This window comes from Saimiri boliviensis, chromosome 11 (assembly GCF_048565385.1).
Source record: "Saimiri boliviensis isolate mSaiBol1 chromosome 11, mSaiBol1.pri, whole genome shotgun sequence".
NCBI lineage: Eukaryota > Metazoa > Chordata > Mammalia > Primates > Cebidae > Saimiri > Saimiri boliviensis.
The window spans coordinates 102,962,050-102,985,455 of NC_133459.1; the positions used below are offsets into that span (position 1 = coordinate 102,962,050).

A 23,406-nucleotide genomic window follows, 5' to 3' on the forward strand; every position below is an offset into this window, starting at 1 on the left:
TAAACCATAGTTCTTTATTAACATTAAATTGCTACTATAATTTGAATATCAGCAGAGGGACACTGTTGGCATTGTTTTGGCTGAGGACATTCTAGTCTAAGGGAATGGAATAACAGTCTGTACGAGGATCTAGGTGACACTAAGTATCTTAAGTGACAATCTTTATAATAGTGAAAAAAATTTTGTGGGTTCATGGTAGGGGTATATATATATATATGTGCCTATATGAGATATTTGATATAGGCTTGTAATGTATAATAATCACATCAGGGTAAATGGGTTATCTGTTACTTGAAGCATTTATCCTTTGTGTTGCAATCCAATTATACTCTTAAAATGTACAATTAAATTAGTTTTGACTGTAGTCATCCTTTTTTGCTAGCAAATACTACATCTTATTCATTCTTTTTTTTTGTACCCCTTAACCACGCCTACCTCCCCACCCTCCCCACTCACTACCCTTCGCAGCCTCTGGTAACCATCCTTCTACTTTCCATCTCCATGAGTTCAATTATTTTAATTTCTAGTTCCCACAAATAAGAGAACATGTGAAGTTTGTCTTTCTGTGCCTGGCTTATTTCACTTAACAAAATGACCTCCAGTTCCATCCATGCTGCTGCAAATGACAGGATCTCATTCTTTTTTATGGCTGAAGAGTAGTCCACTGTGTTTATGGAACACATTTGCTCTATGAATTCATCTAAGCATTGATGGACACTTAGGTTGCCTCCAAACTTTGGCGATTGTGAATAGTGCTGCAGTAAATGTAGGAGTGCAGGTATCTTTGATATACTGATCTCCTTTGAGTATACTGTAATAGTGGCACATTTAGTAAGCAACTGTATGTCCAACACTAGAATTAGTATATGTGTGTAGATGCTACACGAAGGGAACTTTTTGCTTGATGGACCACTGAGTGCCTAGAAAGTAGCATACTCTTAACAGTAAGGCCCATGTCTTTAATCCCAATCCAACAGAGTGTTGGCATTATGTCCATCCTAGATTAGAAAACAGGTTCAGGCCAGGTGCATGGGCTCATACCTGTTATCCCAGCACTTTGGGAGGCCAAGGTGGGAGAAGCACTTGAGTCCAGGAGTTTGAGGCCAGGTTCAGAGGGGAGTTTGTATTCAGACTCAGGTTTGTCTCACCCAAAGCCCAGCTCCACGCCACTGGACGAGCTTCCCGAGGGCTCATAGAGAAGTCTGCCACTGGAGCCGTTCAAATCCGTCCTATGCTCCCTGGTAATAAACCCTCAGGGATAAGTTATTTTGGTCCTTTCATTTCTGTTTTCTTACCTTGGCACAATTTTCTGACGGAATCTTAACTGATATTTTAAAATACAAAGAACATCTAAACTTTTAATATATGATTTTTATTGAACATGTTCACCTTTACATTATTACAAACATTTTACAAATAAAAAATTAGTTTTTGTAAAAAAAAAAAAAAAAAAGAAACCTTTCCTGGATTATGACTGTATAGTTGAAACAAAGAAATTTAATATATAAATATGAAGGTCATTCTCCAAGTATTAGAACAATATTGATGGAGTCACTTCAGTAAAGTTATTCATAAGTGTTTGCATGGTTACCCTCACACTGTATCACCTTCCAAAAAATCAAACACATGAGACGAAGAGGAGCCCCAGATGAGATGTAACTAAATGTCTTTCCTCTGTGGGATTTGGTCAATGCATATCAGTAAGATAATTTCTTTGCTATATATACAAGATGAACATTGAAAAATGCAGAATACATTGTCTCTGTAAATTAAAAATTTTGTCAGCTTTGTTTAAGGGGTGTAACTACACAGACCACCCACACAAACATTTAAAATATACTGTGTATACATTATCTTACAAAAATCGCATAAGTAAGGGAATAAGGCTTTTATTTCCAGAGCATCTTAACATAGGATTAATATTGGTATATTCATCTTTTATATTTTAAACTTCAAATTCTTTAACATCTCAGCTATTAACATTATGCATAGTACCTAAGACAACATATGAGTAGTGGCATAACATCATTTCAGCTACAGTACTTGATTGTCTTCACATGATATACTATCTAGAACTGACCAAACATAATTCAGAACTGCCCAATTTAAAGACCTGTTAAGAAAATAAAATGCAACCCCATCATACGAGCCCAGTCTGTCTCTCAGAGTGTTGCTATAGGGAGCCTGACACTTCCAAGTATGTATGTAAATGAAGTATTTAATAATAATGTCAGCTTCAGCTTGCAAAGTATTCTAGTTGGCATAGAAATCTGAAAGTCTAAAATTACTTCTGTATGTTTTAATTTATTAAAACCGCTGTTTGAATTTGAGTATATTTTGTCTGGAGGCTAGTTAGAGATTTTTTTTTCTCTCTTCTAGCAACAAATTAGCTAAGTGTTCAACCACTGTGGCTCACAGTTTAGTAAAAAAAGCATATACAAAAGAAACCAGGCTGGGCATAGTGGCTCATGCCTGTTATCTTAGCACTTTGGGAGGCCAAGGTGGGAGGACTGTTTGAGCCTGTGACTTGGAGGCTGTAGTGAGCAATGATTGAGCCACTGCACTCCAGCCCAGGTGACCCAGCAAGACCCTGTCGCTCTTAAAAAAGGGGGAAAAAAAAGTAAAAAAGAAAAACAGGTGATTGTTCTGATAGTGTCATGCTGGAATGAGATGGTGGAGTGGAGGAGTTTAGTTTTTTTCTCTAGGATAGAATGAGAAAAAGTATCGTATACATCTGCAAATTCTCCAACACTGGGTCATTTGAAATTTGACTTTAATATTTAAAAATCAATTTATTAATAATCTAAATTTTCAAGTCAAATTTTCTAAACTCAAAACATTAAAAAGAAGTGGACTTGGTATCTAGTAAACAGATTTTTTCAACAGCTACACGGTTAAGACGTTAACAATACATGCTCCAAGAAAAGGAAAATTAGAAAATAGGTAGACACTTAGGCAACTCTTAGCGAGTATTTTGAAAGGACTGCCTTGAAATCTGAATACAAAGTGTGCCAATAGAACACAAAATAGGATGAAATGAATCCCGACTTTCACTGACTACAGAAGACATGGACATTAGTTCCTTTTTCTTCCTAATAAATGTTTCTATTTACTAAAATATTTGTTATATTTACTACTACATAAATCAAGATATATCTGATGGCTGCTAAGATTATAAAGGCATGATTTTAAGCTTTTCAGAAGTCTCTCTACTTTTAAAAAAGAATTCTGTACCATTTTAAATACTGAGAAGTAGTCTTGTATAGAGAGGTGTTGGACCAAGGGCAGCCAAGTGTGAGTAAGAAGGGCATCGCCCTGATTATAGCACCTCTTATATGTCTGATGAATGTCCTCACTGAACCCCACTTACAATCTAGGTTTATCATTTCAAAACTGCAAATCATTTGCACAGCACCAATAAAAATATAGCCTAGAAATAATATTTTGAAAATAGAAAAATACGTTTTAAGAAATGTCATAAATATCTCTCTAAATAATATCTTCATAGCTCTATAAAAAAACTTTCTTTGATTTTTCCCATAATATATAATGAATGGATTAGTTCACGTGAAGGCAGAAAGCAAGTCTTTACCACTGAAGTCCCTTGGTTAGGCTAAAATGTTCAGGTCACTGTTTTATTCCTAAAAATAAATCTTAAAAAATAAAAAGTATAATAATTCAGAAAACTCTCTCTCAGAGTCTCTCTACATTCAAAATATAAAACAGGGCACCATCTTTTAAAAACTTCCAGAATCTCTCTTTGTTAAATGCCAGATATAGGTGATGGGGAGGAAGGCAGCAAACCATATTGCCATGTATGTACCTACGCAGCAACCCTGCATGTTCTTCACATGAACCCCCCAAAACCTAAAACGCAATAAAATATATATATAAAAAAATAGTATTGGATTAATGCAGAATACTCAATCCTTGAAATATAAAAAACAGCAACAAAGGTCCTAAGATTATTCAAAATTTTCCAAACCTCTAAATTTGTATATTAAAATAATTTCCGCCTTATTTTGACAATGTGAAAACACCTAGACCAAAGTCATTCTATTCTGACATATTACCATTCTTGTATATGATTTTGAAAGTAAGAATTGGAGAATTACTGGTTATACAGATTATATATATTCTTCTTCACTAATAATGATTCCAAGAAAGTTTAGATCTTTCCACATGGAAACTGTCATGTAAGAACAGAAAAACTCTAAAGTTTATCTGCTGTGCTGCTCAACTGGAACCAGACCAGGTATTCTTATTTTAAAAGCTATATTTGATGTATGTTATATTCTACTCTTGCCTCAAAACCACTCGCTTTTCACACAGTAGAGAAGAAAACAGTACCTACGAAATGGAAACCTGCCAGTTTGCATCAGTCACGGCCAGCAGCTGTCATGCTGCTACCCACCACCACTTTGGAAAACTTTCAGCCTCAGGTAAGTCTGAATTTACATAGAAAAGGCTTCCCTGTTTCTGACCATATCACAATTTTCCTCTTTTTCTATATTTTGACTCCTGAAACCAGCAGATCTTAAACTTCAGTGAGTTAAGATAGCTCTTCTGTTAGGGTGCCTATGGTAGCCCAACACAGTGAGTGTTAAACTTATTTTGAATCTTTTATGTAGTGCTTGGGGGATGGTTCTGCAGCTCATCTAATATTAATGACAATTGACAATATATACTGCATAACAATGGCATTACATCCATTCACTTCTCAGACTTAAATGCACTTATCATTTCATTTATGACAGGTACATTTAGAATTATGAATAAGCACTTTACATGTTTAAATTGTAGTCTAGCATTTTCCCAAAGCATGAACACCCACGCTTTATACAATGCTGTAGGTAATATAATAGGGAAAATTTCCTGAACAGGAATTATAACTATCTTGACAAAATCTATAGGGTTTAAGTTATATTCATGTACTGTCTCTCAAACATAAAACTAAAAAAACTCAAATAAGCCCAAATCTATTGAGCACCTTTATCACAGATTTTTACATTTGAATCCTAAAATTATACTTTGATGTGTATAATGCTGTTTTCTCCACTGGGGTGTTCTGAAAGAAAAATCAGGCTCTTTATTATCAAGTGCAGTGACCACAGAAGCCTGGTGCTTCCAAGGCACACAGCAGCACGGTGCCTGGAAACTGCCATGCAAATGTTCCCCTTTGGTGGCTGGTACAGGATGGCGGTGGGTCCTTCCAGAGAAGAAATCAGCAGTGGCTTTCCTCTTGAGAGCTGAGGTTCATTTTCTATTAAGTGCTTGAATAAAATGCCTTGATACATCAACTACTTACATCTTAAATCCACAGGGAAATGTTTTCACCGGCTTGACTTCTAGCGTTTGATCACAACTTGTTCATAAGCTCCAGACCCCACCCTAAAACAGCAGGGGAAAAAAAAACTTCAAAATTATGAGCCGTAATGTTTGAAACTGTTCCAAGTAACCTTGCCCTGGAAAGATGGAGCACTGGGTATTTTTCTACTAGATTTGCTTTCCACAAGGTTTAAAGGTATCACAGATAGAAAATGCGTGGAATATTAAATGTTTAATACATTGGATTAGCCTTGATCATGATTCTCTCACACTTATTCCCACAATAATCTAGTAGAATTCCCCAATTCTTGACCTATCAACAACTGGTGGCAAGAAATGTTCTTCAAACATATTTATCTATTCATTCTAAAATCGGTCTCGTCCAAGAGTCTATGTTGACCCTGGCAGTGCATCAGGACTTGTACTTAGTTAATGATGACTGTCTTCAGCTATCATAATATTTTGGCATTTTCATGATAGGGTCTCATTCTGCTGCCGAGATGGAAGTGCAGTGGCATGATCGAAGCTCACTGCAACCAGAACTCATGGGCCCAAGCAATCCTCCTAACTCAGCCTTTCAAAATGCTGGATTACAGGCAGGAGCCTCCATGCCTGGCCCATTACTGCCTAAAGTTATCACCAAGTACCCACTTCCCAATTTGTCAAGATGTCAGGGTATACCGTACTATTTGTCATTTCACCCTGAGTGTGCCTAAGTTTAATAAGCCCAAAAGCAACCACCATGACTACTGTCTCCCTTAATGACATTTTAAGAGGAAATTCTAAACAACAGAAGTAAGATAGTGATTACTAGCCCACCACGGTCTTGGCTGGACCTCTCAGTTGATTGCTCAGAAACTCCTGTTCTCACAGATTCATTCTACAGAAGAAATAGGAACTTCCTCAACAGAATGCCAGTGAACACCCATTCAAACCTACAGAAAATCAGACTGTGAAGTAACCATGGTGGGCAGCATGACACACTGGCTTTTATAGGCTCTTTTAAATATGTTCTGCTTCTGGGCATGATGAAATAACAGGAACCAGACTTTCCCTCTTGCCTTAAACAATTAAAAAACTGGATAGAATAAATGAAACCAGTTTGCACATACTAGACAATAGGCAGTGCAGGACTGTGGTCCCAAGAAAAAAAGAAAGAAATGAAAAAAACCTAACAACTTCCCCAGCGTGCTGACTGAAGCAGTCTCTTTCAGGATCTTCTGAGCCTGCAGTCAGAGAGGAAGACCCCAGACACAGCCTGCTGGTCTCTCTGAGTAGAGGAGTCAGAGGTCAAAGCTCAGAGGGTCTGGGGACTAGAATCTGTAGATCAGGATAATAGAAGGAGGGGCTGGGGAAAATACTAGCTAGAGAATTCCAAATTTGATGAAAACTGTAAACCCATAGATCCAAAAAAGCTCAATGAACCTCAAGCAGAATAAACACAAGGAAGAATGTATCAAGGGACATCACAGCCAAACTGCTAAAAATCAGTAATAAAGAGAAAATCTTAAAAGCAGCCAGAGGCCGGGCGCGGTGGCTCAAGCCTGTAATCCCAGCACTTTGGGAGGCCGAGGCGGGTGGATCACGAGGTCGAGAGATCGAGACCATCCTGGTCAACATGGTGAAACCCCGTCTCTACTAAAAACACAAAAAATTAGCTGGGCATGGTGGCGTGTGCCTGTAATCCCAGCTACTCAGGAGGCTGAGGCAGGAGAATTGCTTGAACCCAGGAGGCGGAGGTTGCGGTGAGCTGAGATCGTGCCATTGCACTCCAGCCTGGGTAACAAGAGCGAAACTCCGTCTCAAAAAAAAAAAAAAAAAAAAAAGCAGCCAGAGATAAAAGACAAATCATATACAGAAGAATAAAATAAAAATATAGGCAGACTTCTTGTCAGAAAAAATTTAATGTCCCTAAAGGCAAGCAGGCAGCTGCATACAGGTCCCGGGAAGAAAACCCGGGTGGGCCAGGCTGTCTCCTGGGCAACACAGCAAGACCTCGTCTCCCCAGAAAGTTAAAAAAAGAAAGCTGGGAATGATGGCTCACACCTGTAGTCCTAGCTACTCAGGAGGCTGAGGCAGGAGGATTGTTTGAATGCAGGAATTGGAGGCTGCACTGAAGTGATCCTCTTTGATTGCATGAAGAGCTATGATCACATCACTGCACCCCAGCCTGGGCAACAGAGGGAGACCCTGTCTTTCAAAAACGAAAACCAAAAAGCTTTACGTTAAGTCATCTAATTTAATCTTACATCCCATGAGTTTGGTATCTTATTTATCACTCGCATTTTATAGGTAAGGAAACAGACTCACAGAGGTTAATACTATCAATCAATAGTGGAAGAGCTAGGACTTGACCCCAGGCAGTCTGATAAGACAGACCATGGTTTTGACCGTTTACTATTTAAATTCCTTTTGCTTGAAGGCTTGGCACAATGGCTCATGCCTGTATTCCCAGCACTTTGAGAGGCTGTGGTAGGAGGATCACTTGAGGCCTGGGCAACACAGTAACGAGACTCTGTCTCTACAAATAAATGAAGAATGAATGAATCAATGAATGCTGGGCATGGTGGTACATGCCTGTAGTCCTAGCTACTCAGCAGGCTGAGCCCAGAGTTGAAGGCTGTGTGAGCCGAGATTGCACCACTGCACTCCAGCCTGGGTGACAGAATGAGACCCTATCTCTTAAAAAAACATTTCATTTGGTTGGAACTATATTTTTTGCCATTCCTTTACCTAAATTAATAAAGCCAGGGCTTACTGAGTATATTATGTCATTTACCCTTTAAAATTACCCCATGAGATAGGCATGGTTATTCCTATTTTTCAGCAGAGATAGCTAAAGTTCTATTGAAGTTAAGTCATTTACTCGGCCCCAAAAGTGGTCTGGCTAGGATGTGAACCCAAGTCCCTAACTAAAGAACACATGCTCTCTCCATCATTCATACCACTGTCCTCATAAATGTTTCATTTCTGTGTGGTTGCCCCTGCTACTGGTCTCTCTTTGCTCTGATCTACCCTTCAAATTATGGCCAGGTATTTTTCTAAAATGCCAATCTGATAAGTCACTTCCGTGCAAGGACAGCCAATGGCTCCTCACTGTGAACGAGAAGAATAAACTTTGTTATGGCAAGTGAGGCCCTTTACCTCCTGGCTCAGAGATGCTTGCCAACGTCATGCCCCTAAATACCCTTTCACAACCCCCTCTCCTCAGAAGAACCTGTTTATTGGAAATTCTGAAGTATGTTATATGATTAATAAGTCAGTAAGATATGGTGTTTAAGTACAATGGGATTTGAACTGAAAGAGACATGAGTTTTCATCTTGGTTTTACTGCTTACTGGATTTAAGGCCATGGGCAAATTACTTTTTTTTTCTTTTAAGACAGTCTTACTCTGTCGCCCAGGTTGGAGTGCAGTGGTGTGATCTAGGCTCACTGCAGCCTTCGCCTCCCAGGTTCAAGTCATTCTCCTGCCTCAGCCTCTTGAGTAGCTGGGATTTCAGGTGCCCATCACCATACCTGGTTAATTTTTGTATTTTTAGTAGAGATGGGGCTTCATCATGTTGGCCAGGCTGGTCTTGAACTCCTGACCTAAGGTGATCCACCCACCTTGGCCTCTCAAAGTGCTGGGATTACAGGTGTGAGCCACTGTGTCTGGCCTCACATTGCTTCTTTGTATCTTTGTTTCCATTAAAAAAACACCAAACTAATTACAGTATGTTGTGAGCACTTAAAGAGATACAAGAATTGAATACAAAATATATATGTGCCTAGGCCTGGCACATAAATAATAAATGCTCAATGCTACCTATAGTTACTATATTTTTTATGATGTAATTACATATTATAATTACTGTATTTATAAACTCATTCTATTTGTTCCCATCACCAGGAGTATTTGTCTTCATCATATTCACCTTTTAAGCCCCCCACTTATTTTTTATTCTTCCAAAGTCTCACTTCAAGTGTGAACTCTGAGGCTCTGTCCTGTCTCTGTTCTCTCAAAGTTCCCTCTACTTATATTACAGTATTTATTATAATGCTATGATTTTTAGTTTGTCCATTTCATCTGTAAGAAAGAGTCAGATAGTAAAAATTTTAGGCTTTGTGGGCCACAGATCTCTGCTGTACCACTCAGTTCTGCTTTTGTAGTGTCAAAGCAGCCATAAACCATATAAACAGGCATGGCTGTGTTTCAATGAAACTTTATAAAAACAGGCAGTGGGTCAATTTGGCCTAGGGGCTATAGCCTGCCAGCCCCATGTGCTAGGTTATAAACTAGCAGAGGGTAAGAGCTGGGTCTTTTCTACTTGCATTCTTACCCACAAACTGGCCCAAGAAACAGTTACTGAATTTAATGAGCAGATGAGTCAATGAAAGGTTTAGATAGTGTTACATCGTCTGTAAATCCTTTTTCACATTACTCCCTGAAAGCAGCTTTATATGTCTCTCTCTTACCTACCCATGGTAACCTGCTTGTAGTTAGCTGTTACTGTAGTTTTTTGCTGTTAGTCTATTTTTGAGCCCTGTAATATGCTGGACAAACAGGAGGTACTCATTAAAATGAGTATTAGTAAAATAAATGAATGCAAAATTCTTTTGGGTTTTGAGCACAAGAGAATAAAATAATTGTCTTGGTCCAAGGGGCTCCTTAACCCTGCAATGTGACTCACTCTATAGTTGTGCAGGGACTCTACATAAATATGACATGGAATAGAATTAGGGGTGCACAGAAGTATGGGGAGCACGTTGTAAGGAGCAAGGGAGTGATCAAAATTCCTACACTGTGCTCAGTGTCTGTGCTCACTACTATCCGCTGTAGTGCTGATAATCAGTGGTAAGTTTGGCAGGTGACTTTTCTTCATCTGCATCTGAGTAACTAGCAAAATGATATTTGGTTTTCAGAATTTTTCTCAATATGTATGGCAGACTCTAGTGGGTGGAGAAAAGGAGTGTACAAGAAAGGTTAATGGCAGCTTAAGTTGCTCAGTGGTTGTGTAACTGCTCAGAAAAGATAGACCACTGAATGAAAATGTGATTTTTGCTTTTCTCTTCCTAAAATATCAGATTAACCATGCACAGTGGCATGTGACTGTGGTCCCAGGTACTCAAAAGGCTAAGGCAGGAGGATCACTTGAGCTCAGGAGTTTGAAGCTATAGTTATGTATGATTGCACCACTGCACTCCAGCCTGGGCAACAGCCCTGTCTCTAGAAAATAAATTAATAAACAATTAATGTTTTAAAAGACTAAGGACTCTTTTCTAAACGTCCCTTTATGTTGTCACTTTCCCAATGGTATACTGGTCCTTGACTAATACATTTAAAAATACTTCTAAGGAAATTAAAAACTTATAAAATAAATGTCAAACATATCCAGAATAAAGAAAACTGAGGGCTACACTAAGAGGTGTAACTGTTCTCATGTAACTACTAATATTTGTGTTTCCTAGCTTCAGCCTAATTCAAACTTTGTGACCATCATTCTCATGATTAAAAAAAAATAGTCTATATTTTAATAAGACATTATTTGTATTACTTACCTATTTGGAAGATGATGACTGCCAAAGGTTGTACTTCCCCCAGGACCCACAAATAACCTTAGTCCTTCTTCTGCAATACACATTTAAAATGTTTGTTACATGTACAATTATTAGACTATTGTCAAATAGTATTGATATTATAATAATTCATATTTTACAATTCAGTTTGTTAGAGAAATAACTTAAAACCAAAGTTGCATACATGTTTTAAATTAGGCAATTTAAAAGATACTTTAAAGGTTATTTCTCACCAACTTTTCTAAAGCTCTTTTTCTTTTAACTGAGTCATGGAGATAGCTTTTCCTACAAATTTCCACAAGTAAGGTTTAATTATTTCTCTTTACACCCAGCTACATAATGAAAATAAGTCAACTGTAGAGTGCTTTCTATTCACACCAACATGAGTAATTATACCTTTCAAACTGATGGCATACAAATTTTCAGTTTCAGTGAAAAGTCTAAGGAGGGCATGAAGGATTCTATTATCCACTATGTTCCAAGACCACCTCCAAATTACAACAGTGGCTTAAAGTACTTAAAACAAAAGCAAATGTTGATACCTAATTTAAGCATATGAACCTTGTAGACATTGGGTCATAATTAAAAACACAATGAATGCTTTCTATAAAATTAATGAGTTTTAACTAAAATTTGTTCTTTTTCTAAATTCAGTATTCATTTTCATTAATAATGAGCTATAAAGTTACCCTGAGATTTATGTGGGCATGAAATTTACCATACAAATATGCAACAGTCAGTATTATGATGTTCTGAGCCTCTTTACTGCTGATTACATGGATTACAAAAACCTGGATGATAGGAATCTATGCTTAACAGTTATCCACATACCTTCTGCACTGGAATCTAGGCTGAAGTCTTGACTTTGTAATATTTTCTCCACAATATCATCTGCATCCACCCTGGTGTCATCAACTCGCTTCAGCTGAGATTCTACGGAATCTTGTTTCACTGGGCATCTTTGAAAAAATTACAATTTTTTCTTTTTTGTTATGACAACAAAAGTTTTTATAAAATTAAAATTTATTCTTTAAACTAAAAGGATACCTGTTGAGTTTTTCCAAAGTTGTCTCTTCTTTATCAGCTGCATCAAGATTTGGCTCAGGGATTTTCTGCTCAATTTCATCACATGGCTCTAGAATACTTTCAACTCCTGTTGATGTGCTTCCCACTGAGGTATTTCTCCTGTGGCAGAGCTCAGAGAAACTAGATGACCGGGAGTGACACGTGCTATACCCTGTCAGAGAAAATCACCTTGGATATAATACTCATATCAAACACACTATGATCTGACATCCTTATCCCACACACAGCAGTTTCAAGTCCCTTTGGAATAATAAGGAATTCAACTTCTCTGTTAGCCTCTACCTGATACTTTTGACTGCTGGCTTGCATAGCTTGATGTTCTCGAATGTCCACAGGCACCAAGTTCATCTGGAACAGAGGCACTCTTTGCTGAAAGATCTGTAATAGGTCATAACATGATGTCATCCTTATTGCCAAACGATTAATGGTCAATTTGTATTCTAATCTGCAGACTTTATAAACTCTGCCAAGTTCATTATCAAAAAAATAAGTTACAAAATGAGAGACATCCTTATATGTTAGTACAATGGAAATAACTGTATTGCAAGAAATACAAAGTATTTAAATAACTTAGTTCACTGAAGAATATTTTTCACAACATTAAAAAAATTATTTCAGTCCTTTATTGGTTCAGTCCATGCAATAAACTCCTATTTTTCAAAACATTTGACAGCACTCTGTCTTAAAACTGCTACAGTTTTAGTGTTTAGTACTTCTCTAATAAAAATGACTTGGGTGTATTTTTATAAATGTTCACAAAATTGGTATGTTTTAGTGTGGTTTCTAAGGAAATACTGCTTCCTTAAAAATCCAACACAGCAGCAAGCTAAAGAGTACTCTATTACTTTAATGTTAGTGTTGCTAGTGCTAGGCTATAATTTGGGCAATGTCTGTGGCTCAAATCAACACAGCATGGGATGTAGCACTGAGAATAAAAGTTCTTAAGAAATTGAGTATTCAAAGTAAACGCACAAAAGGCAGTGTCAAAGCCATTTCTAATAGTTTCTGATCATGTGTATATTCCAGGTACCAATTAAATATTTTTAGAACTCGCTTCTTCCAGAGAATGTAGAACTGTGACCATTTTCTGTGGGGTGCAATCATATTTGGAAACAAGAACTAACTTAGAAGCAGAAGGAAAGCAACTGAGTAACATAGCTATTATAGCAGCCCTTCTATAAATGATACTGTATGCAGTTGGACCAACAAATGCCGCAAAACAAGGAAGCTATTGGAGCAACCCGGTCCTTCAGCAAAGGTTTCTCATTTCTGGACAGAGTGAAAGTGGCCCAAGCATCTCTACAGTGGCTCAAACCCAAACGTTCGGCAAAATCTGAACTAAAAAAGTTGGTTCATCTCAAGACTTACGCAGCGGTAACTCTTTACTCCTGGGTTTGGCTCAAATCTTAAGTCATCCACATATCTTCTGGTTTTCAAAATTTATTCATTCAATAAATATTTATTAATATTTTACCAAGTCAAGTGCCTAATACCATATAAGGTATAGGAAGTACAAAATAAGTAAGAGAAAATACGTGCTTAGGTTTAGAGGTAGAAGCAAAAGTTATACAATGTGGCAAATACTAAAATACAAGCACTAAAAAGCAGTTATTAAGAGCTCCAAAGGACAGTGCATCTGACACAACCTGGTAATGGGGGAAAGAACTTACGGAGGAGGTTAACCCCAGGACTTGAGCAATGTATGGGAACTCCTGAGCTAGATGAGCAAGGAAAGGCACAGGGAAAAGCACGCCTTGTTTGTAGGGAAGCGGATTGTTTGGTAAAGTTGGCATACAAGGTAGTGGTATAAACAACCAAGGGAAAAGAGGCTGGAAAGATGAATAGATGCCTGTTGAAGAGCCTTCTATGAGTTTAAAGAAGGAAACAATTCAGTGGCTTCAAGGAAGGGTGTACTATGATCAGATCTACATTTTGGGAAGAACATTTTGACAACAGGATAAACAGTGGGCGTAAGAGTGAAGGTTTTCATAATAATTTGGCTGACAGTGAGTTGTTTCACAGGCACAAATAGCAGAACTCAGTAACAAAACAGAAGTTTTTGTTAGGAAAAGTGAGGTAGAAAAGACCAGAGGAGCGGCTGGGCGCGGTGGCACAAGCCTGTAATCCCAGCACTTTGGGAGGTTGAGGCGGGTGGATCATGAGGTCAAGAGATCGAGACCATCCTGGTCAACATGGTGAAACCCCGTCTCTACTAAAAATACAAAAATTAGCTGGGCATGGTGGCGCATGCCTGTAATCCCAGCTACTCAGGAGGCTGAGGCAGGAGAATTGCCTGAACCCAGGAGGCGGAGGTTGCGGTGAGCCGAGATTGCGCCACTGCACTCCAGCCTGGGTAACAAGAGCGAAACTCCGTCTCAAAAAAAAAAAAAAAAAAAAAAAAAAAAAAAAAAAAAGACCGGAGGAAGAGGTAGGAAGACTTGTCCTAGATAAATGGAATTAGAGACACCTGAGGATGCCTATTCAACAGTCACTCAATGTTCACTGTGTCCTGGGCCTTCTGCTGGGGATACAGAGACAAATAAGAGCTAACTACGAAAAACTTAAGAGTCTCTCTGGGGAGAAAGATAAACAGATGGATTTCAGTATAACATTTAGTAAGAATGCTTCCCCCAAAGCATTTAATCACATTTACATCACGTTTACATTTATGTGATAGATAAAGCCAAGGGTATAGATGGCACTGCTCAAGAAGTGAGGGGACCAAACCCTGTGGAACATCAACAGGTAAGGAGAAGGTGGAGGAAGATAAAGAAGCCTCTAAGAAGCTAAAAACGGAAAGGTTAGAGAGGTAGGAGCCAAGGGAAGAGAAAGCATCAAGAAAGAATAAATGGCCATCAGGTGAGACCAGAAAAAATGTTCACACCATTTGACAACTATGTACCCGGAGACAGCATCAAGAGAGGGCAGATGATGGAAGCCAGATTGCTAATATGTTTAAGAATAAATGGAAAGTATATTCTTTCTAGAAGTGGGGCTATAAAAAGTGTATGGTGCATATATCATCTCTGGCTGATCTCTTTCTCTCTCCCTCTACAAACACACACACACACACACACACACACACACACACACACACACACACACAGAGAGAGAGAGAGAGAGAGAGGGGATAGAGAGAGAGAGAGAGAGAGAGAGAGATGTCTCTATATATTTGGGGCAGAGTGGGGAAAGACAGAGAGCACATGAGCACATGTGCCAGCCTGCTGGAGCCTAAGGGAGAGTAGTAGATAGAGAAAGATGTAGGGCTAAAAAGTTTTTGTTTTCCTTTTTTCAATATGAGAAAAAATTCAGAATATTTACATACTGAAGAGAAGGAGCTAATGGAATGGTTACAAGTTCCCAAAAGATTCACTGATCGCAAAACGAGAAATTTCAGAGTCACCATTACTTATAAGAAATCATATACTTGCATATTTTAAAAGGTGGTGAAAGGGTTAATTACATCACTTCACCTTTCTTTCCCTTCTTTCAAACAATACATCCTGTTCACATAATACTGAAGACAGAAGAAAGCTCCTAAGTTCTTTTCCTCCTGCTACCTTGACATTTTCCCCACTGAGCTTTTACTTCTGGGGCAGATTCTGACTGCAGCCAGCAGTGTGCCTGGAAAAGTGGATCTCAAGGTGTGGTCAGGGACTAGCAGCATCCGTGTCTTGTGGGAATGCCTTAATAATACAAAACTTCAGGCTCTAACCCAGATTTATTGAATCAAACACTCTGGCTGCTGCAACCAGCATTTTGGAAGGCCGAGACCGGCGGCCAACCTGTTTTCACAAGCCCTCCAGGTGACTCTAATGCACGCTAGGGCTTGAGAACTACTGACAGAGGGAAAGCGATTCACGGAAGAGGAGCAACACCTGAGAGGCGGACGTTGCTTTGCAGAAGTTGCTGGGTAATGGAAAGGGAAAAATGAGAAAATCCTGTACTATTCTGTTGTACTTTTGGGGAGTACATGCATACAGTGAGAGGAGTGCCACTGTAACAGCTAGTTTTTAATTTGTTAGAGCACAATACTTTAGACAAAATAAAGCACTGGATCAACCAATAATTACATAATTAAAACTGATTCCTATTGACCTGTTTCAAGTCAAATACCCATACCATTTTAAATCTGGAAGGGTTTTGGGAATCTTTTAGGGCGTCAAGTAGTCTTGTACAAATTAAAAACCAGTAAGCCATACATCCATACCTGCTATTCCAAGATGCACTTTGAGAGTCTCTCCACCTTTTCTATCTTCTTGCAAAGATTCAGATTCACCAGCAATTGGTATAGACATTGATGTGGAGGGAGGCCTGTAAATAAACATTTACGAACTTGAGTTGTGGGGGAGCCTCAAAGTTCAAAATACTGTTATTGATTGGTGAGCTTAGTAAGCCTCAGCATAAACTGCTTGGTAATATTACTCCTTTGAGGGTGAAAGTAATAAAAATCAGCAAATAATGTATAAGCGTCTTTTCAACAATTTGAATAAAATTCATACAAAGTTTTGTGTGTGTGTTTTTTTTTTTTTTTTTTTTTTACATAACAAGAAGAGGGCAGTCTCCATAGAGTCCTAAAACCAGAGGCCTCTGTCAGTGTGAACCCAGCAAGGTTCAAGGGATGGTTGTTCCAACTATCAACTCAAGACGGTAACTCGGCGCCAAGCCCCTTTGAATCAAGCTGGGAGGAGAATGTCTCGTTCCTCTGGTTCAGAGCCTGTGCTCCCTGGCTGGCTCCATTCACTTCTTAAATAGGCTATCCATGGTTTTACCTTCTACCTTCATCTCTGTAAACAGTTCACCTGCCCAGGGAGAGTCTACAGAGAGGCCCAGTTGTTTAGATTTGCTTTTTGAATTGAATTCTCTGGGAATAGTAATGAATCTATTCATTGGTTAATTCAAAGCTCCTATTTCAAGTGGAAGCTGTGAAGCAAGGAGGGACAAGTTTAAGTTCTAACAGTTTTTCTTTAAATTTAAAAAAAAATTTAAATTTTTGTAGGTGTATATATTTATGGGGTACATAAGATATTTTGATACAGGCATGCTATGCATAATAATCACATCAGGGTAAATGGGGTATCCTCAAGCATTTATCCTTTCTTACAAACAGTCCAATTATACTCTTTTATTTTTTACTTATTTTGAGATAGGGTCTGGCTTTGTCACCCAGGCTGGAGTGGAGTGGTACAATCATGGCTCACTGCAGCCTCCACCTCTCCAACTCAAGCAATCCTTCCACCTTAGCCCCCATGTAGCAGGGACTACAGGAACACAGAACCATGCCTGGCTCTTTCTGACATTTAATGGAGACTTAAATTTTTTTTTTTTGTAGAGATTGGTGGGGGCTTCCTTATGTTTTCCAGGCTGGTCTCGAACTCCTGGGTTCAAGCAATCCATCTACCTCAGCCTCTCAAAGTGCTGGGATCATAAACGTGAGTCACAGGACCCAGCCTCTTTCAGTTATTTTTAAATGTACAATAAATTATTGTTGGTTGTAGTCATCCTGTTGTGTTTTCAACACAGGGATTTTTATTAGAAAACATCGCTAACCTTTAAAAATTTTTTTTTTTTTTTTTTTTTGTAGAGACAGGGTCTCATTATGTGGCCCAGACTGGTCTCTAATTCCTGGCCTCAAGTGATCCTCCACCTTCACTTCCCGAAGTGCTGGGATTACAGGTGTAAGCCAACCTTTTGAGGCTGATATTGCAGAGGAAAACCACATCTTCCTAGAAACTAACCCTTGGTAACTTGAGATAAAATAGGGAGGTGGCTGAAGGAATCATGAAGCTGACCTGCTTTATGGCAATTCTTTAATTCTTACCCTGTTATCTTAAGGGAGTCCTCAGGCTAGTCAGATTCTTGAGGACAGAGACATTTAAAATTGCTATGAAATCTATTGCATTTATTGACTGTTTCCAGCCTAGATCTTCTAAATTCTAGACTTACATATCCTATTGAGACATTTTCAAGTATTTGTCCTATAAGTACAGGAAACTCAATATATCCCCAACTAAATTTGTCTTTCCCAAAACCTGTTTTCTTCCTGTATTCTCTCTGTAAATGTCATCACAACCCACAAAGTCACGAAAACTAAAATTCTGGGTATCACCTCTGCCTCCTTCCTAATAACATTTTTCTACATCCAATCAACTTCCGAATCCCAGATCCTCTTTTAGTATTTTTCCTATTCATCATCTCTTCTCCATCTCCATCCGTTACTTGAGTTTTGGCCTTTGTACCTTTCTCCTGGCCGACTGCGAGGATCTCCTTGCTGGTCTGCCAACCTCTACTTCATGCTTCTGTCACTGTGGTCTTTCTGAAACGTGCCTTTGAACATGTTACTCTTATTTAAAACCCTTCCACAGCTCCTTTGGCATAAAGCTCAAATCTTAAAAGTCGCAGTCTGGCTTAGACCTACCTCTTCAATTACCAACTGTATTTTCTTTTTGTGAGACAGTTTTGCTGTTGTTTCCCCGGCTGGGGTGCAATGGCATGATCTCGGCTCATTGCAGCCTCCACCTCCCAGGTTCAAGTGATTCTCCTGCCTCAGCCTCCCGAGTAGCTGGGATTACCGGCACCCAACACCACACCCAGCTAATTTTTGTATTTTTGGTCGAGAAGGGGTTTTGCCATGCTGGCTAGGCTGGTCTCGGACTCCTGGCCTCAGGTGATCCGCCCACCTTGGCCTTCCAAAATGCTGGGATTACAGGCGTGAGCCACTGTGCCTGGCCTGTATTTTCAAATAATGTAAAATAGCTTGGTGGAAAAAAAAAACCAAACCAACCCTGCATTCAATATTTCATGGGAAAAACTAATATACAGAAGAAACACAAAGAATGGAGTCTATAGTCATAGTCATTAATCACTGATGGTTGACTCATGCCTGCATGTCTAAAAATTCTGACCTTTTTAATGCCAGTTTCTTTCACAGGTGGCCTGATTACAGCGTCTCTATTTCCTCTACCTCTTAGACCTGTTTTTCCAACCTCAGAACTCCCAAACATTGGCCCCTTCCCTTTCTATCCTCCTCTTGCTTTATTCTCCCCTGTCCAGCCTGACCCCACAGCTACAACTCTTTAAGCTGCACCTTCAATTTGGCACCTCTTTTTCTGCTGTTCAAAAAAGCTGAAGAACCACAACCCTTGATAATATCAGTCATCTGTACTAACTGCTCTATTACTGGGGCAACTAAGCATTATGGAGAAAATTCTTTGACTACGGGGACTAATAGTAAAGCAAATTTAAATCCAAAATCCCAGCTGGGCCTTGGCAGCTCTCTTTTCTCCCTGGATAACTCAGCCTTGTTGAATAAATAATCACTGAGTGCTTGCCATGTGCCAGTTTTTGTTCCTTTACCTTTTGTTCTGAAAATGCTTTTACATCCCTCACCTGAAATCACTTAATGTAGATCAAATATAGAATAAGAGATGGGATTACTTTAATTTGATTGCTTTAATTTATAGTAATGTTAAGAATATGTGAAAAATGACCTCATAAAAGGACAATATTACCTACTTGACATTCCTTAAATACTGAATGCCCTGTAACAACACCATAAACTTGTGAAAACTGTTTTCTCTCTTGAGGTGTTCCTACCTACCTCCTGTGCTTGGTAAATTCTAGTCATCCCTTCAACTTAGCTCAGTGTCCCCTTCTCAGTGAAGATTTTTCTGGCTTTCAAGGAACTGTGGCTAGGGATCCTATCTGTGCCCCAGTGACATTATATGCAGTGTGCCTGTCTCCCACATAAACAGTCAATCCCTTCGGAGCAGGGGCTGGTCTTTTCTAGCTTAAGTGTTGGCACATGGCAGGCAATCAATACACATGCACTGAATGAATGACTGCACCCTGGGACCCTGCATGAATTAATCCCTTAACCTCTTAGTCTCAATGACCTCACTCAAAACTATGGATAATATTTATATTACAGTTATTTTAAGAATTGAGAGACAGTAACATTCATGAAATCATGTTTACAAATGACAATTTTCTTCCTTTTGGAATATAACCGTGTCAGAACCTTGCTATATTCAAGTGATTTATATCATTCCTAGATCTGCTTTGCCATCAGATTCCCAAATGCCAGCAGAATATACCATTTCTCTCTCAAAATATCTTTTTTCTTTATTAGCACTTTTCAGAGTGAGTTTCACTCTTTTACAAGAGTTGGTGGGTATATGATGAATTGTAGAGAACTATGAAATGAAGTTTAGGGTAGGTAGTTAGGCTGACTTACCAGCTATCTTCTTTATAAATTCTGGCCTTATAGTATAAAATTGGTGCTTCAGAAGAATTATACAATCTGTGTCACAGATCTTCTGCTCAGAAAGTATTAAAACTAGGATGTAAATTTGAGACTAAGGATGTGCTGTACTCTTGTTTCTCAAGTAAATTTTAAAAAATTATATCACGAAAAATTTAAAGATAGACAAAAGCAGAGAATAGTGGAATGCAGCCCTCCAGCAGTTATTTACATCTTTGTTCTACACAGAGGTACCCAGTAAAGTCACTCGATTGCTTTGTGCCTTGGTTTCCTCATCGGTACAATGATAACTTGGATTACATCAACACTTTTAAAACTGGTTTCCTGATCTCCTTTAGGGACTTCTGGAAGTAGGTAGGGGAGAGTGCTCAACAGAAAATTTATTCTTATCTTACCTAAGTTGGAGAGGAGATAGAGTAAAATTTTATATCCTAGGATTCATAATATACTTGTTTTATTTTTTGAGACAGGTCTTGCTCTGTCACCCAGCCTGGAGTACAGTGGCATGATCTTGGCTCACTGCAACCTCTGCTTCCTGGGCTCAAGTGATCCTCCCACCTCAGACTCCTGAGTAGCTGAGACTACAGGTGTACCACCATGCCTGGCTAATTTTTTAATTTATTTTTTGGTAGAGACAGGATTTCACCATGTTGCCCAGGCTGGTTGTGAACTCCTGGGCTCAAGGGATCCACTTGCCTTAGCCTCCCAAAATGTGGGATTACAGGTGTAAGCCACTATGTCTGGCCTCATAATATATTTGAGCAAAGGATTTTGTAGTTAAATATTCTGAAAAAAAAAATCACTGGATTAGACAACTTCCAACATTCTTTTCAGCTCTAAAGTAATGTGCTTTTACATAGTTGATGTATATTTAAATATAACCTGATAAAACTAATTTACTTTTAAAATCAGTAGTTAAAATGTTTTTCTATTCAGTACATATTCAGTATGTGCAAGTGTATGAATGTGTTAGAATTTCCCACTTCTCAATGACATTTGAACAATTTCAAAGAGAAAAGAAAACTATTGAGGATTTGATTCTCTCGAAAAATACTTTTATGTATTTGGAATTAAGTAATGTCTGCTTATTTTTATGAATTACAAAAGTCTTTCTCTGTAAACTCCAGATTGTCAGAATTAAATTTATGGAGATAATATGAAACATTAGATGATCTATTTTCAAGCTCTTCATTGTGAGTTCCTTAACTAGAGAGAGGAAATGGGCAAAGAAAGGGCCAGAAAGGGAATATCCATAATAAGTTCAGGAGAAGGAATCATCAATTCATTTTCTTCTACTAAGTTTTGCTCCTCATTTTCTTATTTTACCCTAAATCTTATTCCACTACAAAAACAAATTATTGCCCAAGACACCAAAAATGCTATAGCAAAATTGTTTTAGTCCCAAGAAAGCAGAAAATAAAGGAATCAGGAAACTATAGTTTATGAGAAGACAGCACAGGAAGGCTAAGTTATTGGAAGATGTGTGGTTTTAATCAAGAATTGATTCATATTGAAATATATATACCTGTATCTTTATAAAATAGTATGTAAGTATAAAATGATATAGATGCTGCCTTTTTTTTTTTTCCTGAGACAGGGTCTTGCTCTGTCACCCTGGCTGGAGTGTAGTGGTACAATCTCGGCTCACTGCAACCTTCACTTCCCAGGCTCAAGCAATCCTCCCCTCAGCCTCCGAAGTAGCTGGGACCACAGGCTGATTTTTGTATTTTTTGTAGAGATGGGGTTTCACCATGATGCCCAGGCTGGTCTTGAACTCCTGGCCTCAAGTGATCCTTCAGCTTCGGCCTCTCAAAGTGCTGGGATTACAGGTGTGAGCCACCAGGCCTGGCCAGATGTTGCTTTCTAAGTTACAGCTATTAAAAACATGAAGTTGATATACAGGGAGGTAATGTTTTCTTTAGTTTTCTCTGTGTATTGTTCTTAGATATTTCAATGTATCAATGAACCTTCATTTTTAATTATTAAGTGTCCTCAAGGCTGCTGAGAGGCAATCCTGCATTTTCCCATTTTGTTCATGCTCACACTCCCTGTGAGGACTTCTGCACACCTTTTCCTTTCTTCAAACCCCTTTCTCTGTCTTCCCTGTCCTTGCTTTTCAATGATCATCTTGTTTTCTATTTCACTAAGAAATCGAAAGCAATTAGAAAAGAACTTCTGCATGCTTCCATTTCTCCTCTACCTGTGTTAGTAGCCATGTTCTCTGCCTTCCTCCCTCCTGACAATCCAAGGGCACTGTTTTAGCAACAATCCCTTTTCTGGATTATCAGTTTCTTGTTGAGCCAATCCCATTAGTACTCAAACGTGCTGAACTATCTTCCATCTTAAAAATTAACGAAACCTGCCCAACTCCAAATCCTCTATTGTTGACCCCATCTTTCTGTTCCTTTTTTACAGTAGAACTCCTCATTAGAATTGTTTATACTCACTGTCTCCAATTTTTCTCCTCCCAAACTCCCTTTAACCCATTCTTAAAAGGCTTTAGTCTAAGGGCTTTCTACCCAAGTGCCTGCCAAAGTCACCAACAGTCTCTATACTGCAGATTCCAAGGGTAGGTCCTCAGTCCTTATCTTCTGAGACCCACTCCAGCAGCACGTGATGCAGGTGCGTATTCCTGCCTTTCTGAGGCCGTTTCTTCACTTGGTTTTCAGGACAGGACTCTGCTTTCCTCCTCCGATTACACTGGAGGTTCCTTTGCTGATTCTACTTCCTGATCTCCTCAACCTCTTAACATGTTGGGCTGTCCCCACCTCAGACTCTGGTCCTTTTCCGTTTCTACTCATTCCCTCTAGTCATATATTCCAGTCTCATGGCTTTAATTACTACCTGTATGCTGATGATGTAATAATTTCCAAACTTCTATCTCCTGCCCACATCTCCCCACTGAACTCTAGTTGATCTATACAACTGCCTACTTGACATGCCCCGAGGGATGTTAAATAGGGATCTCAAATTTAACATGTCTAACATCCAAGCTCCCAACTTGTTCCTGTAGTCATCTTTCTTATCTCAACATATGAAAGTGTCATTCTTCCAATTACTCAGGCTCAAAACCTTAGATCACTGAAACAGCCTTCTCTACTTATGTCCCTGTCCCTTTTGTTACTCCTACAAATTGTCTCTTCCCTAACTAGCAGCCACAAGTCAGATAATT

General features: G+C 38.8%; 1 protein-coding gene across 2 annotated transcripts in view; it reads right to left on the reverse strand.

Moving 5' to 3' along the window:
• Positions 1 to 490: 490 nt before the first annotated feature.
• Positions 491 to 23,406, reverse strand: part of EEIG2 (EEIG family member 2) — a 69,766-nt gene continuing 46,850 nt past the window's right edge. Inside the window, exons 5-10 of one of the 2 annotated variants that reach the window (XM_039460760.2) lie at positions 16,182 to 16,285; positions 12,254 to 12,349; positions 11,933 to 12,122; positions 11,717 to 11,844; positions 10,868 to 10,937; positions 491 to 5,391 (exon numbers count right to left, since the gene is read on the reverse strand). In XM_039460760.2, the coding sequence (XP_039316694.1) occupies positions 5,349 to 5,391; positions 10,868 to 10,937; positions 11,717 to 11,844; positions 11,933 to 12,122; positions 12,254 to 12,349; positions 16,182 to 16,285 (631 nt within the window). In that variant the 3' untranslated portion in view covers positions 491 to 5,348. The remainder of the gene's footprint in view (positions 5,392 to 10,867; positions 10,938 to 11,716; positions 11,845 to 11,932; positions 12,123 to 12,253; positions 12,350 to 16,181; positions 16,286 to 23,406) is intronic. The other variant, XM_003933383.4, reaches the window with a different exon arrangement.